General features: G+C 42.6%; 1 protein-coding gene across 1 annotated transcript in view; it reads left to right on the forward strand.

Moving 5' to 3' along the window:
- DENND4C (DENN domain containing 4C) overlaps nt 1-20,491 on the forward strand; it is a 92,989-nt gene that overhangs the window by 53,116 nt on the left and 19,382 nt on the right. Inside the window, exons 12-22 of the mRNA XM_079959098.1 lie at nt 1,490-1,708; nt 3,623-3,768; nt 5,213-5,248; nt 5,620-5,750; nt 9,220-9,352; nt 9,936-10,142; nt 12,443-12,571; nt 14,224-14,368; nt 15,812-15,958; nt 18,684-18,809; nt 20,344-20,490. Coding sequence (XP_079815224.1) covers nt 1,490-1,708; nt 3,623-3,768; nt 5,213-5,248; nt 5,620-5,750; nt 9,220-9,352; nt 9,936-10,142; nt 12,443-12,571; nt 14,224-14,368; nt 15,812-15,958; nt 18,684-18,809; nt 20,344-20,490 — 1,566 coding nt within the window. The remainder of the gene's footprint in view (nt 1-1,489; nt 1,709-3,622; nt 3,769-5,212; nt 5,249-5,619; nt 5,751-9,219; nt 9,353-9,935; nt 10,143-12,442; nt 12,572-14,223; nt 14,369-15,811; nt 15,959-18,683; nt 18,810-20,343; nt 20,491) is intronic.

A 20,491-nucleotide genomic window follows, 5' to 3' on the forward strand; every position in this document is an offset into this window, starting at 1 on the left:
TACAGTGATACCTCGGTTTCTGAACGTCTCCATTGACGAACATTTCGGTTTTCGAACCTCGGAAGTTGAACATGCAGTGCGACTTCTGCTGAGTGCAAGGTCCTGAGGCCTAGCTGTCGGCTATTGAGTTTTCGGGTTTCATACGTTTCAGAACTTGGAACGGTCTTCTGGAACGGATTACATTCGAAAACCGAGGTTCTACTGTTTATCGCCCAGCCCTACCAGAGACTAGCTTCCCTTTATTTGTGAGCCAGGACTTGTGGTTTATTTGGAATTTGATGTTTATTCCTAGGAGGAAACAAACCATGGGCTCTGGTTTGCATGGAAGTGAAACCAAGCTGGTTTGTTTTCTCTCTGGTGCCAACAGCAGGAACAAAGCAGGATTATATGAGTAGCATGCAAAAACATGCTGGTAATGATATTATTTTTTAAAACTATACTTTGATGTGAAGTGTAAACTCTGCTGGTAATATAGAAGAGGTTAAATTATAGAAGGGGTTTAATTACTACTGGGACGCGGGTGGCGCTGTGGGTTAAACCACAGAGCCTAGGACTTGCCAATCAGAAGGTTGGCGGTTTGAATCCCCGCGACAGGGTGAGCTCCCGTTGCTCGTTCCCTGCTCCTGCCAACCTAGCAGTTCGAAAGCACGTCAAGATGTAAGTAGATAAATAGGTACTGCTCTGGCGGGAAGGTAAACGGCGTTTCCGTGCGCTGCTCTGGTTCGCCAGAAGTGGCTTAGTCATGCTGGCCACATGACCCGGAAGCTGTACGCTGGCTCCCTCGGCCAATAAAGCGAGATGAGCAGCGCAACCCCAGAGTCGGTCACGACTGGACCTAATGGTCAGTGGTCCCTTTACCCTTTACCTAAATTACTACTACCTGTGTACTTACCCTGCAGAATCAGTAAGGGAACTTCTTATCTTCCTCTTTTGATCCTCTTCTTGGTTCTTATCAAGAGCTGTTGTTTCTATCTGCAGTAAAACTGCTTGCTTCCACACACATGGAAAAAAGCCATGGTGCATTACAGCTAAAACTCTTCTTGGCACACATCACATTTTCCCGTGACGGGTAGAAAGTGCCAGGGTGGTGATTGCAAAGGAGATTTCCTTTTTCTGTGTGTTTAGGAAAGACAAACACATTTTGCTGTTTACTGAAGGCTATATTTTTAATGCATAGTGCCAAGCATAATGCTAGTTTCAGTAACCTCACTGACTTAGCATACACTTTTATTTCAGCTTTCACAGATCTGCTGATAAAAGGGTATGACATAATAGCTTGAAGCTAAGATGTTACAGCGAATGGTAGAGTTGAAAGTCAAAGCCCATAGAGGTTTTAGGTTCCAAACGCTGTAAATTGCACTCACTCTTAATTCCCCTCTGTCTAAGCATTCCTTGATGGTTAGCCTTTTTAATATTTAAATAAACCACACCTGTGGAGCTGGAAAAAACCCCTTTAATTCAGCTTGCCTCCTTCCAACCTCTACCCCAGTTCACAGAAAGACACAAGAAGGCTCTGCGGTTGAGATGACCCCTATAGAGGCAGACTTCTCGTGGCACAAAAAGAACACGCAATTCGAAACGGAGATTCAGGAAGCCTTTCTACGCTTCATGGCATCAATTTTAAAAGGGTACAGGACGTTTCTTAAACCTATCACCCAGGCACCTTCAAATAAAGCTACTGCTACAGATTCCTTGTTTGACAATCAAGGTGAGTTTTGAGAAGAACGTGGGCACTGGTTGAAATGAAATGCTAGCAGTAGTAACAGGGCCATTCTCAGCTTGTGTTTCGCAGACGTCCTCTGTATATCATCATCATCAATCTTTATTACGGTCCAGAGACCCAACGAATCATTACAAAGCAATGCACAATTCATACAGCCTACCTCCAGGTTAAACAAGCATTTTGTTCAGAATATAGGGATCATTTGTTCTTGCAACCACCGATAAAAACTTTGCCACTGCTAATGTTCTAGCATTTGTTCGGTCTTCCAATAGGAACCTGACATAGTGAGCCTCTGATTTTCCCGGGAAAGGTACCAGCAAGGGTAGTATCAGTTCAGCCCTGGCTTGCTCATATTTTGCACAGTGCAACAAAATATGTTTTATAGAATTGATGTCTTGAGCACACGAGCAAAGTCTGTCCTGGTAGGGAACTCCTCTCAACCTGCCATCCAACACTGCAGAAGGAAAGACGTTTAGTCTGGCTTTGGTGAAAAGCCTTCGATAGTTTGGTACTGTCAGGTTTTTAATGTAAGATGTTAACTTAAAGACATGCCCATATTGTACTCTTACTGCCAGTATATCCACAGGGTTGCACTGTGCATGTTATTGGACTTCAGAGTTGGAGAGCAGTAGAGTTTAAAGTCTTCACAGCACCAGAGTGTTCTGGAATTTTCTTGCACAAGCCCTGTTGAAATTAATGGGAAAACCTATTTATGTTTCTTGGTTTCTCAAATGCACCAAGCCTAGAATATATAAATATCATATAGGGTTACATGGGCACTCAAGGTTTGAATTTTAAGAGTTCCCACCTTGCCCCCTCCCCACTTCCCAGAGCTTATTGTCCTCAGATTATTTTGTCAAAATTGCAATTTTTTACAAAATACTAATTTTCATTGTGGCAACAGAAAACTGACAGCACAAAAATGCTGTTGTCGTAGAAGCTTCTCAAAGGAAATGGGCAGGTTAAATTTGGATAAGATTACTAGGCAATTCATCTTTCTCCTTTTGGTTTTGGTTGTGTTTTCCCCTCCCCCCCCCACCAAGAAGACAGGATTTGTAAGCAGAGAGACAAAGGGAAGGCTTTCCCCATTTTCCTCCCTCCTTGCAGAGAAATATATTGAGGTCAATTTGGAAGACTCAAAATGGCTTCAGGATTGCTCTCCTGTACTATTTCAGACACGTGGTTCATATACTTATGTATGTTTGCATTGTACATTTATGAATGTTTACCGTATTTTTCGCTCTATAAGACGCACCAGACGCACCAGACCACAAGACACACCTGGTTTTTAGAGGAGGAAAACAAGAAAAAAAAAGTTCTGAATCTCAGAAGCCAGAACAGCAAGAGGGATCGCTGCGCAGTGAAAGCAGCAATCCCTCTTGCTGTTCTGGCTTCTGTGATAGCTGTGCAGCCTGCATTCGCTCCATAAGACGCACACACATTTCCCCTTACTTTTTAGGAGGGAAAAAGTGAGTCTTATAGAGCAAAAAATATGGTATTTTATATTGGGACCTTAGAATTCTTACAACACAGGCTTCGTGCCTACGTTTAGCGCATCTCATGAAGACTCTCTTATTTTCCTAGGAATGTTAAGATCCCCAAGCGTGCTTAACTCTTTTTGTTCATGTGTGTTTTGTTTTCTATGCTGTAGTCTGTCTTGCTTTGTTTAACTTCTGGGGTTCTTGTGGGTTGCTTTTTTATAGTTTTTAACTTTTGACCATTAACCACCCAGAGGACATTATTAACTGGGTGGCATATAATGATATAAAGAAATATGAGCGTAAAACACTTATAATATTAATGGGGAAATGGCAAGTTGCTAAAATAAGAAGCTCAATATGCAAATAAAGTTAATTGTGAACCTTTTATCTCTAGCAAATTGTCTTGTTTCTTAACTAGGGTTTTTAAAAAGTAGGGACCGTGCCTACACAAAATTCTACACCGTTTTAACAAAGACGCAGATATTTAGCAGCTTCATTGTAGAATGCAGTTTTGTGAGTGACAAAGATACTGGACTGGCATTCTTTGACGACTGCGTAGAAAAGGTAAAAACTTCTTTCTCTTTTTTTGTCTAACGAAATGTGATAGCGTTAGGCTTTTGATTCTCTTTGCTAAATGCTCCTGAGCAGGTGTCAGCAAACTTTTTCAGCAGGGGGGCGGTCCACTGTCCCTCAGACCTTGTGGGGTTACAGGGTCCCAGGCCTTCTCGGTAGTGGCACCTGCCCTGTGGAACACCCTCCCACCAGATGTCAAAGAGAACAACAACTACCAGACTTTTAGAATACATCTGAAGTCAGCCCTGTTTAGGGAAGCTTTTAATGTTTGATGTATTACGGTATTTTACTATTTTGTTGGAAGTTGCCCAGAGTGGCTGGGGAAGCCCAGCCAGATGGGTGGGGTATAAATAAATTATTATTATTATTATTAGCCAGACTATATTTTGAAAAAATAATAATGAACAAATTCCTATGCCCCACAAATAACCCAGAGATGCATTTTAAATCAAAGGACACATTCTACTCATGTAAAATCACGCTGATTCCCGGACCGTCCGCAGGCCAGATTTAGAAGGCGATTGGGCTGGATCCGGCGCCCGGGCCTTAGTTTGCCTACCCATGCTCCTGAGTCTCTCCTTCTTTGATGTGTCAGGGATGAAATTTCACCTCCTGAAACAGCTTGAGTTGAGTTGCTTATTGTAGTTTTATACAGGGAATGTGTGTGGCTAAATAGCAGCGCAGTATCTACATATATCACAGGGACGTGGGTGGCGCTGTGGGTAAAACCTCAGCGCCTAGGGCTTGCCGATCGCATGGTCGGCGGTTCTAAACCCTGCGGTGGGGTGAGCTCCCGTCTTTCGGTCCCAGCTCCTGCCCACCTAGCAGTTCGAAAGCACCCCTAAGTGCAAGTAGATAAATAGGTACCGCTTTATAGTGGGAAGGTAAACGGCGTTTCCGTGTGCTGTGCTGGTGCAGGATTGCCAGAGCAGCTTCGTCACGCTGGCCATGTGACCCGGAAGTGTCTCCGGACAGCGCTGGCCCCCGGCCTCTTAAGTGAGATGGGCGCACAACCCCAGAGTCGGACACGACTGGCCTGTACAGACAGGGGTACCTTTACCTTTAACCTTTATCTACATATATCAGCCTTAATGGAGAAGCCCATGTAGTTGAATGGACTTGGCAACAATTGTAGTCATGTGGATATAGAGCTCTTGGAGCTTGTTTTGAATGGCACATCTCTAGCTCAAACTCTCTTTTATAATGGCAGAGGGAGTTATCCATGGGCCTCTGTGATTTGTCTCTCACTCAGCTTGCTAGTCCAGGCTAGAAGATGCCATGGGTATATGAATCTCCCGTACACTGGAAAGTATACCTACTTCTCCTTTGGGAACTTTCTGTGTTTAATATCTAATAGCAGCTTTTCTTAGGCAGTTTTGGAGTTTTTAATATATGCTATATGCTTTTCTAATTTTATTTCTATGACCTTTTCTAGCTTTTTCCAGAGAAAGGATCAGAAAAAGGAGAAAAGGTATTTATTTACTTCCTGTAGGGACATTTTAAGAGTGTCCTGGTATTTTGCATGTCTGGACAATATCGTGGGAATCGTGGTTGTTTAATTTATATGCCTTAGAATTTTTGATAGGCTAGTACAGAGTGTATGGTAGCTGCAAAATGCACGTCTTGTAAACTGGCCATGCATTGATTTTTTTCATTGGACATTTTTGTAACTTGCCCTGGGGCCATTTGGTGAGGGCCAGGCAATAAGTAAAAATAATAAATCAACAAATGAATAGACTTGGCATTTGTCCATACATTTTTTCATGGTGCTGCTTCCTGTACTTAGAGATGCAAGGCAAGGCATTTAACATCACGTGCAATTTCAATTCGATGTATTTGCAGGTTGATACGGATTCCACAGAGGATACCCGATTGATTGAACTGGATGAGTCGCAGAAGAGTGAACACACGGTGTTTATCATGCCACCTGAGCCTCCCCCTGATGACGGACAGGATAGGCTACCTAAATACAGGTAAGGATACATTTTTGTCTTCATCTTATTTATAAAGATTTTTCCATCATACTTCAACCTTTTATATTAGCCTTCCTGCTTTTAAAATTACATTGCTACCTTGGTCTTGGTCTGTTCTGAATTCTGATAATGTTGCATCGATGGTCGTTGGCGTTTCTTGCTTTTTTTCTACCCAGTTTCATTAACAGTGTGCTACAGCATGGATATTCCCAATGTCTTGTGAAAGAAAGGTATCTCGGTATTACAGTATTGCATAGCCTAGCATTCCAAATATAAGCTAAAAAATTGTCTAGTGATAATAATTACTAGACGATCAGCCTTCTTTATGGTCCAGCTCTCACTTCCATACATCACTAAGATGGATTGTAGAGGGTTCTTAATTCTAAGACCCTTAGGTATAATGTCCAGGTTCTTGCATTTGGTCAGGAAGGAGAGCTAAAGTGGTGCTTCAGGTTAAGAACGGTTTTGGGTTAAGAACGGATCTCCAGAACGAATTAAGTTCATAACCCAAGGTACTACTGTACGGCTAAAATCCACCATGTGCAATTCTTTTTTTTATATATATATATATTTATTAAAATTTTTAAACATAAATGCAGAAATAAAAAACAATGAAACATATATCATAACATATTTTCTTAGCTTCATTGGACTCCCTCACGTCTCCCGCTCCCACTTGCATCATTGTCAATTCTTACCCGCAATTTATCATCTTGTTTACATTCTTATATCCCATTCATTTAAAATATAATCTAATAATCCTCCCAAAGGTTTATATTTTTTCCTCAATCTCACTTGTCATCCTATTTCCATCTAGTTTAGTGGTGCTCAATTATTTATGATCTAGCATCCTTCTTAACATTCAACCAAATTACAATGCTTTTTAAAATAAATCTTAAATTTCTTCCAGTCTTCTTCAACCTTCTCTTCTCCCAGGGCTCGGATTCTGCCGGTCATCTCGGCTAGTTCCATATAGTCTATCAGCTGCATCTGCCACTCTTCCAGTGTGGGTAGATCTTGGGTTTTCCAGTGCTTAGCGATAAGTATCCTTGCTGCTGTTGTTGCATACATAAAAAATGTTCGGTCCTTCCTTAACACCTTCTGGCCGACAATACCCAAAAGGAAGGCCTCTGGTTTCTTAGTGAAGGTATACTTAAATACCTTTTTCAGCTCATTATATATCATTTCCCAGAAAGCCTTCACTCTAGGGCAAGTCCACCAGAGGTGAAAGAATGTTCCTTCATTTTCTTTACATTTCCAACATTTATTATCAGACAAATGGTATATTTTGGCAAGTTTAACTGGGGTCATGTACCATCTATATATCATTTTCATTACATTTTCCTTCAGAGCATTACATGCAGTGAAGTTCAGCCCAGTGGTCCACAACCTTTCCCAGTCCTCAAACATAATGTTGTACCCAATATCCTGTGCCCACTTTATCATAGCCGATTTAACCATTTCATCTTGTGTATTCCATTTTAACAGCAAGTTATACATTCTTGAAAGTACCTTAGTCTTAGGCTCTAACAGTTCTGTTTCCAACTTCGATTTCTCCACCTGGAACCCTAGCTTTTTGTCATTTTTAAAAACTTCTTTAATCTGAGCGTAGTGTAGCCAGTCTCGCACTTTATCCTTCATTTTCTCCAAACTCTGCAATTTCCAATTGTCTCCATCTTTTTCTAGTATTTCCCAATATTTTGGCCATTTGGCCTCCATATTGGGTCTTTTTCGGGCCTTAGCTTCCAGCGGTGAAAGCCACCTTGGAGTTTTATTTTCCAATAAGTCTTTATATTTTGTCCAGACATTAAACACTGCTTTTCTGACAATATGATTCTTAAAGGCCTTATTGATCTTAACCTTGTCATACCATAAGTATGCATGCCAACCAAAAGCATTGTTAAAACCTTCCAGATCCAGAACGTCAGTGTCCTCGAGAAGTAGCCAGTCTTTTAGCCAGCAGAAAGCTGCGGCCTCATAGTACAACTTTAGGTCTGGCAGGGCAAAGCCCCCTCTTTCTTTCGCATCAGTTAATATCTTAAACTTAATTCTGGGCTTTTTGCCCTGCCAGACAAACTTAGAGATGTCTCTCTGCCACTTCCGGAAGCACTCCGTCTTGTCCACAATCTGTAGTGTTTGAAACAAAAACAACATTTTTGGCAATACATTCATCTTAATAGCAGCAATTCGGCCTAACAAAGAAAGTTTCAATTTTGTCCAACTGTCTAAGTCTCTTTTAATTTCAGACCAACATTTTTCATAGTTATCCTTAAAAAGACTCAGATTTTTTGCTGTTATGTTTACCCCTAGGTACTTTACTTTTTTAACCACAGTTAGTTCTGTCTCTCTCTGAAACCGTTCTGACTCTGTATCTGTCAAATTTTTTCCCAGCACCTTAGTTTTCTGTTTGTTTAATTTGAATCCCGCCACCCGACCAAAGTCTTGAATCAATTTTAACACTCTTTTCGTACTAGATTCTGGCTCTTGCAGGGTCAAAACTAGGTCATCTGCAAAAGCTTTAAGTTTGTATTGTTTCGCTCCGACCTGGATTCCTTCCACCAACCGGTCCCCTCTGATCATGTTCAAGAGCACCTCCAGAACCGAAATAAATAGCAGAGGGGAAATGGGGCAGCCTTGTCGTGTTCCTTTTTCAATTTTAAACTCTTCTGTAACCACATTGTTAACTATCAATTTAGCTTTTTGTTCTGAATATATTGCATCAATCCCATTCTCAAAACCCCGTCCCACTCCCATTTCTTTTAAATTTCCCTTCATAAATTTCCAAGAGATATTATCAAAGGCCTTCTCCGCATCTATAAAAATTAACACTGCTTTTGTATTTATGTCTGTTTGCAAAAGTTCCAAAATGTCAATGATATTCCTTGTGTTAGCAAACAAGTGTCTACCTGGGAGAAAGCCTGCCTGGTCTTTATGAATTACTTCATTTAATACTTTTTTGAGTCTACTTGCCAAAACGTCTGCAAATATTTTGTAATCCACATTTAAAAGGGAGATGGGACGATAGTTCTTAAGTTGTGTCTTTTCAGCTTCCGATTTTGGTATCAATGTGATAAAAGCTTCTTTCCACGATTCCGGCGCCTTCTTCCCCTCCATAATTTCATTGCTGACCTCCATCAGTGGTTGTATCAGATAGTCTTTTAATGTCTTGTAGTACTTGGAGGTCAGCCCATCTGGCCCTGGGGATTTGCCCAATTGCATGTTCTGAATGGCTTGTTCAATCTCTTGTGTTATTTTACAATTCAGGATTGATCTATTTTCTTGTGACAATTTTGTTAGTCCATTTTTTTCCAAAAATTGTTTAATCTCAACCTCATCTTGCGGCCCTTGAGTATATAACACCATGTGCAATTCTTGGTTGGAAGTTGTTGAAGTGGTGTCTTATGCTAAGTATATTGTGCTTCAACAAACAAACAGGCTTGCTCATACCTTTTGAACTTGTCTCTTTCAGCTATAAAACCTTCCCCAGGCTAGACTTGAAGCTTTTTGACAGACCACAAGAGCTCAAGCTTTCCTTCAGCAGGCACTCAACTGGAGGAAACATTTCCAATAGTCCAGCACTTATGGCAAAGAGGACAAAGCAGGTCAGGATTTTTAATTAAAAGCAATGTAGTAGATTATATAAGAGGAAGCATATATTTTATGTAAACAACTGAGAGGTGTTTTTTTAAAAAATAAGTGATATATAAGAAGAAGAGGAGGGGGAGTTTGGATTTGATATCCCGCTTTATAACTACCCAAAGGAGTCTCAAAGCGGCTAACATTCTCCTTTCCCTTCCTCCCCCACAACAAACACTCTGTGAGGTGAGTGGGGCTGAGAGACTTCAGAGAAGTGTGACTGGCCCAAGGTCACCCAGCAGCTGCATGCGGAGGAGCGAAGATGCGAACCCGGTTCCCCAGATTACGTGACTACCGCTCTTAACCACTACACCACACTGGCTCCCAGTATATATAAGTCTTGTGAAATGAAATAAATATGTAACTCTGAGAATAGCTGGATATTCAGCTCTGAATATTTGAAGCAGAGCTAAAACCCTGGGAAAAGCCATACTTTCAGAACTGCTTTCTGTCTTTCACACTGCATGTTGTTAAAGGATTGTGAGATGTGACGTTCCAACTGTTAACTGTGATTTTACCCCCCTTTTGTTTTGCTTTACTTTTCTGTAGGAGATAAAAGCAGCTCATAAGCTTGCCAAGAAATACTACACAAATGCTTCCCAGTGGGCCAAGTGTCTCTTCAGCCATTGCTACAGCTTATGGTTCATTTGTCTCCCAGCTTATGTTAGGGTTTCCCACCCCAAAGTCAGAGCCCTGCAGCAGGCATATGATGTTCTTATTAAAATGAGGAAAACTGATGTGGAACCACTAGATGAAGTAAGTTTTAAAAAATCATATACCACATAAAGAGATCCAAATGCATTTTTAATCTTTGCTTGATATTTGTATTGTAGAACCATTTTGTGTTTTTTTACCAGAAATTTCAAGCTTCCTTAGTTTTGGATTAAATGAACTTCAGATATTTCCTTTTCCCCCTCTGAATACAGAAATCAGATATGGTCTAAATAAGCAAGCCAGAAATCCATTTAGTGACTTGAAATCTTGCTATCTTACTCTGCCAGTGTAACTGCTCAGAGGAAGAAAATTTGGTAAATTCTGTCAGTTATTAGCATCACTTTAGATCTTTTTAATCGCAGCAATTGCCTTAACATCCATCATTCCTGGGTGGTGCTGTTTCTGAGTTAGACTTGGAAGAAGAGAACTGTGATGTGTTCCCTGTATACAACCCCTTCCTCTCTAAATGTGGGAAAGTAGTTTCGGCAAACTCTAGTTGTCTTCCCTCAGAGAATAACATTTGCCTCGCTCCACGCTCAAGCACACATACTCAGGAATATGTCTTTCTTTCACCGGACCCTCCTGTAATTTTGTAAAAAGTCCAATTGCTCAAAACTTTCTTCTTACAATTCACCTATAAAAATATAAATTAATGGCCAGATGAGAAAGTGAAGTTTCCCCAGGGAGAAAAGCATGAAAAAAGATGGCAGTGATGCAGAAAAAGGAAATTATTTTGGACAGGTCAGCTTAAACCATCTGCAAACTTTAAAAGCTTATTCTGAAACTATTTGTCTCCTCTTCCACTTGGACTGTAATGGGGAATGTAATAATCTTGGCTTTAACATATCGTCACACTCGCTTCCTTTAGTGAGTTCAGGGAAGTTTTTAATGTGTGACATTTTAATGTATTTTTAATCTTTGTTGGAAGCCGCCCAGAGTGGCTGGGGAAACCCAGCCAGATGGGCGGGGTACAAATAACAAATTATTATTATTATTATTATTATTATTATTATTATTATTATTATTATTTTTAGTGAGTTTCCTCCTCTAAACCTTGCCTCAACCAAATTTAGATAGGGAAAAATAGAGAATGTATTTCCATGCAGATAAAGATGACACCCTTAGGTGTCAAGTTTGGAAGTAATGAGAATAGTATAATATTGAATTAGCGCCACCAGAATAATCTTCCAAAACTTGGCATAAGGAACTGAAAATCCACCTAGCTGTCCCATCAGGTTTGGCACAGGAATAAGGAAGAATGTGACCTTTGTTTGGGGTGGCATCTATGGGTGGTGAGGGGGAATTTCAAGCCCAACCCCTCATTATTAGCTTGGCTTATTATTGGTATTATCATTTCCCCCCACCCCCTCCCTGCCTTTTCTTTCCTCACTCTGAGAAAGGGCTAAGGGGATCCTTCTTCAGAGTGAGAACTATATATGAGAGGGCCTGTGCTGTACCAGCTTGGAGATCTGTTTTAAACTTAAAATTCATTTTTGAAAGTTTCTTTTAAAAACTATAAACATTCCTTCCAGCTCTGCTGCTGTCAACCAACCCTCTACAGTGGGACCTTGGTTGTCGAACGGCTTGGCTCCCGAATGCCGCAAACCCGAAAGCAAGTGTTCTGGTTTGCAAACTTTTTTTTGGAAGCCAAACGTCTGACATGGCTTCCGCGGCTTCTGGTTGAGTGCAGGGGGGAAAAGGAGATTTGGGGAGGGAGAGCGAGAGGAAGGAAGGAGGAAGGAAGGAAGGAAGGAAGGAAGGAAGGAAGGAAGGAAGGGAGAAAGAGAGAAAAATAGGTGAAGGGATTACTTTAAATTATTTAAAGTTTGGTATGGGATTTAAGAGATTTAAATTTTTATAAATATCCTATAAGGAAAGCAAGAAGCAGCAAGAAATATCAAGTAAAAGTATCAGAGAGGAGATCCGTGTAAATGAAAACATGAGACTTGTGGTTTTGTTACATATGATTTTATTTTTGAGTTGTCTGCTTATTTTGGAGTTGTTTGCTGTAAAGAATGTATATTATGTGAATAAAATAATAAAGGGTTAAAATAAAAGAAAAAAAGAAAGAGAGAAAAATAAAATTCAGAAAGTAAAGGACTTGCAATTCTTCGTCTGTCTGCTCTATATAAACAATATTTACTTCATCTACTCCAATATAACACCGAACAAAGCCACTTTCTATGAACAAATGTGATCTTCAACCCTGAAATCCAAATGTCATTATTTCATTTTCTTTTTAATGCAGAAAGTCATAGAGGAGGCCTTTTTATCTTTTGCCGGTAGTCACATCTGGCGCCGAAGTCACTTCTAACAATATGAACTTTTCCATCTTTTACCAGGTGTGCTATAGGGTTGTGATGCTGCTCTGCGGACTTTGGGGCCATCCTGTTCTGGCTGTGAGGGCCCTCTTTGAAATGAAAATTGCTGGCATAGCACCCAATGCCATCACATATGGGTACTACAACAAGGTAAGCAAGCAATGGGGTGAGCAGTTGGGGGAGACCACAATCAAAGAAGCCCTTACACACCGTGTAGATTCCTCTTATTCTGGGTGATGACCTTGAGGAACCTTCCTGTTTAGGCCTGTTGTTGTTGTTTAGTCGTTTAGTCGTGTCCGACTCTTCGTGACCCCATGGACCAGAGCACGACAGGCACTCCTGTCTTCCACTGCCTCCCGCAGTTTGGTCAAACTCATGCTGGTAGCTTCAAGAACACTGTCCAACCATCTCGTCCTCTGTCGTCCCCTTCTCCTTGTGCCCTCCATCTTTCCCAACATCAGGGTCTTTTCCAGGGAGTCTTCTCTTCTCATGAGGTGGCCAAAGTACTGGAGCCTTAGCTTCAGGATCTGTCCTTCCAGTGAGTGCTCAGGGCTGATTTCCTTCAGAATGGATAGGTTTGATCTTCTGGCAGTCCATGGGACTCTCAAGAGTCTCCTCCAGCACCATAATTCAAAAGCATCAATTCTTCGGCGATCAGCCTTCTTTATGGTCCAGCTTTCACTTTATTTAGGGCCAATTCTGAAAGAATGGTACGTGCTCATTGTATTTTGAAAGGAATCCCTTGAGCCACTTTTCTGTTGTAACTGGTAATGGATCTTACTTCTTCATCAGTCGAATCTGTTGGATATTTTTCATGGCATTGTCCCATAAATGTTAAAATTCCAGCAGCTCTCAGGTTTAGTTGTTAGTGAGATTGTTTCAAATGGAGGAACCCTGAGCACAGCTGTGGTGCAATATAGCATTGTATAGGAGGATGAGAATGCTTACTGCATTGAGTTTTGGGCTGTGGGCGAGGTCGTTAAGGAAGCGAGGTCATTAAGAAAGAGGTTAAAAAGAGAGGGAGCGAGTACACAGCCCTGCTTTACTCCTCGGTTTATGATGACAGGCTCTGTCATTTCATTCCCTGGTGTTGTTCTTATACGGCAGGTGTTCTTTGTATAAAGCTTTTTGATCAAGTAAAGTAATCTGGGTCCTAGGCCCATTGTCTCCAATTTGGTCCATAACAGCCCCCTGTCAACAGTGTCAAAAGCAGCCTTAATATCTAGGAAGGCCACATAGAGATGTTCTGCCACTGGGGAAGTGGTAATTCTGTATTGATTTGTTATGGATGTTTGTATGTGTTGCCACATATGGGACACGGGTGGCGCTGTGGGTTAAACCACAGAGAAGTTTGGCGGTTCGAATCCCTGCGACGGGATGAGCTCCCGTTGCTCGGTCCCTTCTCCTGCCAACCTAGCAGTTTGAAAGCACGTCAAAGTGCAAGTAGATAAATAGGTACCGCTCTGGCAGGAAGGTAAACGGCGTTTCTTTGCTCTGCTCTGGTTCGCCAGAAGCGGCTTAGTCATCCTGGCCACATGACCCGGAAGCTGTACGCCGGCTCCCTCGGCCTATAGAGCGAGATGAGCATGCAACCCCAGAGTCGGCCACGACTGGACCTAATGGTCAGGGGTCCCTTTACCTTTACCTTTACCTTTACCTTTACCTTTATGTTATGTGAATAAAAGGTTTGATGATGAATATAGCATTGTCCTTGAGATTGCAGTAGATAAATGCGAGTTATTTGAGTTTGTTAGAGCATTTTGACTATGGGAAACATTGGCTTAATCATCTCACTTTTCCAGGCAGTTTTGGAGAGCCCGTGGCCTAGCAGCAATCGCAGTGGTATATTTCTCTGGACGAAGTTGCGAAATGTGGTGCACAGCATGGCACAATTTAGGCAATGTCTCAGAAAGTCAACACAGTGTTCGCAGGCTATTTCAATACCAGGTAATCCTACAGACCAGCTTCTGCAGAATCTGGGTATAAAGAGCTCTCTCGTTGGCTTTAAGGTAGCATCAGGGGATTTCATCAAAGATCCATGTAACATAATTTGAGAAGCATCAAGCTGTATCTTGTTGGAAAGAGAGTGGGGGAAAAGGCACCTTTCCCTACCCATTGTGAGACTACCCACAGGTATTCAGATTCTGGACAATGGCTTGTCAAGAAACAAGTTGGGAAGTTTTGCTACTGTTTCTGATTAACGACAGCTTCCCATGTCCTCCGAACCTGGGCAATTCCTGGTTAATTTCAATTCCGGTTGTTAGAGCAAGACCATTTCAGCTTGTTTTCATTAACCAAAAATAAGATGATCCACAGTTTATGATGTGATGGCTAGAGATCTTGATTTCCAATTTTTAAAAAATTTACATATGCTTTATACGTATATAATTGTGTTTTTTCTTCTTTTTGTGAAATCGCTCAAGGGCGTTTTACGGGCGAGCGATTCATAAAAGTACTGTGGGACCTCGGTTTTCGAACGTAATCCGTTCTGGAAGACCATTCGACTTCCAAAAAGCTCGAAAACTGAAAGCGGAAGCCTCAATTCAATAGTGGAACTCTAAACGGAAGCCGTGTAGCACGTTCGGCTTCCGAAAATCGTTGGAAAACCAAAGCAGTTACTTCCAAGTTTTCGGCATTCGGGTTCCAAAATGTTCATCAACTGAGACGTTCAAAAACTGAGGTTCCACTGTAATTAAATACGTGCTTAAAGAAAGTGGCGCTGTGGGTTAAACCATTGAGCCTAGGACTTGCCGATCAGAAGGTTGGCGGTTCGAATCCCCACGACGGGGTGAGCTCCCGTTGCTCGGTCCCTGCTCCTGCCAACCTAGCAGTTGGAAAGCCCATCAAAGTGCAAGTAGATAAATAGGTACCACTCTGGTGGGAAGGTAAATGGCATTTCCGTGCGCTGCTCTGGTTTGCCAGAAGCGGTTTGGTCATGTTGGCCACATGACCCGGAAGTTGTACGCCAGCTCCCTCGGCCAGTAAAGCGAGATGAGCGCCGCAACCCCAGAGTCGGTTACGACTGGACCTAATGGTCAGGGGTCTCTTTACCTTTTTAAAAGAAAGTGAATACGAAGCTGAAACGTAATCTTCCAATCTCTTTGCTGCTGCACTGGCAGGATGGAGGAAAAGAGAGTTATTCTTGATGGTCTAGCGCAGGCTTCCTCAACTTCCGCCCTCCAGATGTTTTGAGACTACAATTCCCATCAACCCTGACCACTGGTCCTGCTAGCTAGGGATCATGGGAGTTGTAGGCCAAAAACATCTGGAGGGCCGAGGTTAAGGAAGCCTGGTCTAGCGCTTTCTCTGAATGCAGCCAGCCGCTGTCTCTTTTCTTTTTTAAAATATTCATGTCTTTTGTATCTAATTCACTGTTGTTCCTGTCTTCAGCTCCTCAGATGCACACGGGTGGAAGTGATGGGGACACGGTGAGCCATGATAGTGTGACTAGTTCTAATGATGCTAACAGTGGGGAGCACACCTTCTTCGTCAGAGACTTAGTCAGGCTTGATTCCATTGCTAATCACTCTAGCACAGGTACTAGATACGTTGGGTTTCACTAACTGCACACCCTCCTTCTGGTACAGTGGTTCCCAATTGGTGGTCTGTGGACCCCAGAGGGGTCCGTGCGACCTAACCGGGGGGGTCCGCAGCACCATCCACATAACAAAAACTACCATAGAGGTATCAACATTTTCAAAAGCGGGGTTCCTACTTTTGGCTTTTGAAAAACGGGGGGTCTGCAGTCCTTAGCTCATTGGGAACCACTGTCCTAATACATTGCTGACTTGAATTTCCCTTGCGTCGTTCTCTCTGTTTGCAAGAAATTGTGTACTGTGACATTTTGAGAGTTGAGCAGCCGAATCCATCAGGACACAGTTCACGGGGTGATCATCAGGAAACAAACGGCATGTGTCAATCACAGGCTGAGTGCATGTTTCTACATGGGTTTTAGGCATAGAAGTATCTCACTGGCGTTATTCCACATCTCATGATGTGGGTCCTAAAGGAGGAATAACTGGGGACAGTATTAATGGAAAAGAGTTGGTGGGGGGGACATGACACATTGCTGTTGATTAATAATAAGGAAATGTAGCTTTGTGTCAGCTCGGAACTTGAATTCGCCCACCCTAGAGCAATTTGGTCTTCAGAAGCCAGTGGATAAGGCAGATTCTTGTATATACATGTAATCTGTTGATAAGAATAGAGCATGCTGTTCAAATTACAAATTGGCAAACAACCCGTTGGCAGGAAAAGCATTGTGTTATATGTATATAAAAATGTATATTTGAACTTGGCTTATGTTTCGGGGAGGGAAAAGGGGAAATTGCTGAGAAGCAGCTGCGTGCTCAATGTGGAATATAGTGTTTCAGCCAAAGCAGCAATAACTTGCATCAGGTAGAAACATTATAGATTGTAACCAACATTTGGTGGCCAGATACGAATGTGCATTTAGGGTTTTCTTTGGTTTTTGCTTAGCTCTGTGTAGTGTATTTTTATGAATACTCCTTAAATGTTTTCTTCCCCCTCTCATTCATCCTTTCAAATGATGTATGTTATGCATTTTAAATAAAGACAAAACTGAAGCCATTGCCACACACAGATCTTCCTCATAGCCTGTCCATGTTTTTTCTCTTCTCTCACTTTCTGGACTAAACTTTCTGACATCTTTCCTTTTTGAGTCTCTCTTTCCTGTGTAGATGGCCTGGCTGTTTTTGCCTTGTAGACGACTAAACATTCCTTCTCTCTGATCTCTCTTGCTCTGCTTCTTGCTCTGTGCTGTCCCTTGGTACCGCACTTGTCCTTGGTGTGGGGTGCAGACTTGCATGGCGCGAAGCCTTGGAGGCAAATGTGCACTAATTCTCCCCTTGAATGTTAACCACTCCAGGTAAATTTTCCCATTTATTAATGGGGTTCTTTTGTCACTTGATGCACAAGGAGTAGTTAGAGGGTTTTTTTTCCCCTTAACCTGATATTGTAAACAGTGACCAGTTGGTGTGGCACACTTACTTGTAAGAACAAAGTTAGGCACTTTCCATTAATCAGTTAATCGCAGCTTGGGCACAATGCCAGGAAGCGCCCCTAGCAATAAGCAAAAACACAGATCCCCTTTGCCATTAAGCAAGCTATCCTATAAGGAGATGTGCTGCAGAACTTCTGTTTGGTACTTGGCACAAGTTCATGTTGCATGCATTTCTGCTTCTGACCATCTTCGTGCACCTAATAGACTTAACGAGGGGGCTATAGCAGAGAGATCCTAGGTTTTCTTAGGCTCTGTGACCGTTGGGCAGCTGCTGGGATTGGCAGCCGCTGAGATCCCTCATTCTGCTGACCCTCAAAGGAAGATCAGCAGCACGAATGAGAAGCTGGGGGTTGCTGTGCTGTGCGAGGCCTAGACCCCAAGGCACAGCAGAGGTCTGACCGGTTAATTCAGTAGGATTGTATATGTGTAATGGGCAAGTAGCTAACAGCAGTGGGCTAACTAGCTTCTATCCCAGAGAAGAGCAGACTAATGCATATTATTGTGGGGTATGTGGTCAGTGCTGTTTTTCTAGAAAAAGGTGCTGGAACTCACCATGAACGTCTCCCTTGTTCTCTTATAATGGATGCGGGTGGTGCTGTGGTCTAAACCACTGAGCCTCTTGGGCTTGCCCATCGGAAGGTTGGCAGTTCGAATCCCTGCAACGGGGTGAGCTCCCGTTGCTCTGTCCCAGCTCCTGCCAACCTAGCAGTTCGAAAGCACAACAGCGCAAATAGATAAATAGGTACCACTGTGGTGGGATGGTAAACGGTGTTTCCATGCGCTCTGGCACTCGTCACGGTGTCCCATTGCACCAGAAGCAGTTTAGTTCTGCTGGCCACATGACCCTGAAAGCTGTTTGCAGACAAACACTGGCTCCCTCAGCCTGAAAGCGAGATGAGCGCCGCACCCCATAGTCGCCTTTGATTGGACTTAACCATCCAGGGGTTCTTTTTACCTTATAATGGCCCTGGGAATGTTCCTTGTTCCTCTGGGGAGAGTTACCATTTGTCAGCTTCAATAACGTCCTGCTGAAAATTCGCTCTGCAGATCAAACAAATATTGTCATTCTGTCTCTGCTGCTGCTCTTTCCCCTTCGCACTCCAAATATTATGTGAGGGTAATTTTTGTGTGCTAGGCACCAAGAGTCCCCCCCCCCCAAATAATGTAAAACATCAAATGTGGGCTTGCCAGTTGGGAAATAATTTGCTAGAAGATCTGTTGCATTTTTCCTCCCTGCAGGTGCTCAGTCCGATCAGGGTTATGGTTCTAAAGATGAACTTGTAAAGGATGATGCAGACAGTCTTCATACAACAGATACGCTTGTAGAAAAAGCGCTTGTTGCCAAAGGCGATGACTTAATTGGAGGTATGGCTTTGACAATTTTATTCGCTTTAGTGGTGCTTTATTAAGTAAAGCGAACGGACCTTGTGTGTTTTTGATCTTGCTAGGGAAAGCACACGTTCAGTATGTTTACAGCCTCCACCTGAATCTTTCAGAATAAAAAGGTTGGAGAAACAAACAATTAATAAAGCGCAGCTAGAGTTCGCTAGGCTGTGCTTTTTAATAGCAGTACAGTGGTACCTTGGGTTAAGTACCGTATTTTTTGCTCTATAAGACTCACTTTTCCCCTCCTAAAAAGTAAGGGGAAATGTGTGTGCGTGTCATGGAACGAATGCAGGCTGCGCAGCTATCCCAGAAGCCAGAACAGCAAGAGGGATCGCTGCTTTCGCTGCGCAGCGATCCTTCTTGCTGTTCTGGCTTCTGGGATTCATAATATTTTTTTTCTTGTTTTCCTCCTCCAAAAACTAGGTGTGTCTTATGGTCTGGTGCGTCTTACAGAGCAAAAAAATATGGTACTTGATTTGTTCCAGAGGTCCGTTCTTAACCTGAAACTGTTCTTAACCTGAAGCACCACTTTAGCTAATGGGGCCTCCCGCTGCTGCCGTGCCACCGGAGCACAATTTCTGTTCTCATCCTGAAGCAAAGTTCTTAACCTGAGGTACTATTTCTGGGTTAGCGGAGTATGTAACCTGAAGCGTATGTAACCTGAAGCGTATGTAACCCGAGGTACCACTGTACATAGCCAGGAGAAGTCCAGCTGATTTGAGCCTTCTCTTTCATTGTTGATGCTCTCTGTGCAACGTAGCTGTCAGAGGCCCTCGTGCATCGAGAGCTAGGAATTTCAGGGCAGAAAGGAACATAGGGGAAAGTGCTCACTCTTGCCACTGCTCACTCACCTGGAGGGGATGGGGAAACAGGTAGCAACAACAAGGAGAAGCGGCAGGGGCTGAGGCTGGGGGTGGGTAAGTTTGCAAGTGGGTCCCCTGCTGGAATGTGGGCTGAGGTCGGTACCCAGGGCTGCTAGTCCTGACTAAACGACTACCAGCAATCTGTCTGCTATGTGAAATACTGAGGGTGAGGATGCTTAGCAAGTACATGTCCTAAATTGTGGAACACCCTCTCCAAAGAGGTCTTACATCCCCTTTTCATCTCTGGCCTTTTTAGTCTGCAGCCAAAAGTTGGCTTTTCAGGGAAGTATTCGGGCTGTTTTAGGGTGCTGTCATCATTTTCATTTGCAGCCACTATTCCCTGCCTCCCCCCCCCCCCCCCGTTTAAAATGTTACCTTTTGTGTGTGAGAGTGTATGGAATTAAACTCTGTTTTGTTTGATTAAAGTTACGCACTGCTTGGTTGTAAAAAAAACAAAACAAAACACCTCAAAGTGGTTTAAATTTAAATATTTAGCTAAGTGTAAGTGCCGGAAAAGTATTGGCCTGGCCTAAAATCCATTTTATAAAATGGTAGAAATGATACTTCTTTGCTGCAATGCACTGGTTTTGAGCTTCTGTTTTACTGACAGAGCATTTAACTCTTTGCCCTCTCTCCCTTCCCTTTTGAAGAATTTTGTGTTGCCGGTGAGTCTGTTGAAAAGCCACATCATCATGCAGAACCACACAGTCCGGTTGAAGTATCTTTGCACCCATCAAGCAGCATCGTCAAGATTCCCTCTTGTGTTTTTGATAGCACCGGCAGGAAGAGCAGCAGCGG

This window comes from Podarcis cretensis (assembly GCF_951804945.1).
Source record: "Podarcis cretensis genome assembly, chromosome: 17".
Classification (NCBI taxonomy): domain Eukaryota; kingdom Metazoa; phylum Chordata; class Lepidosauria; order Squamata; family Lacertidae; genus Podarcis; species Podarcis cretensis.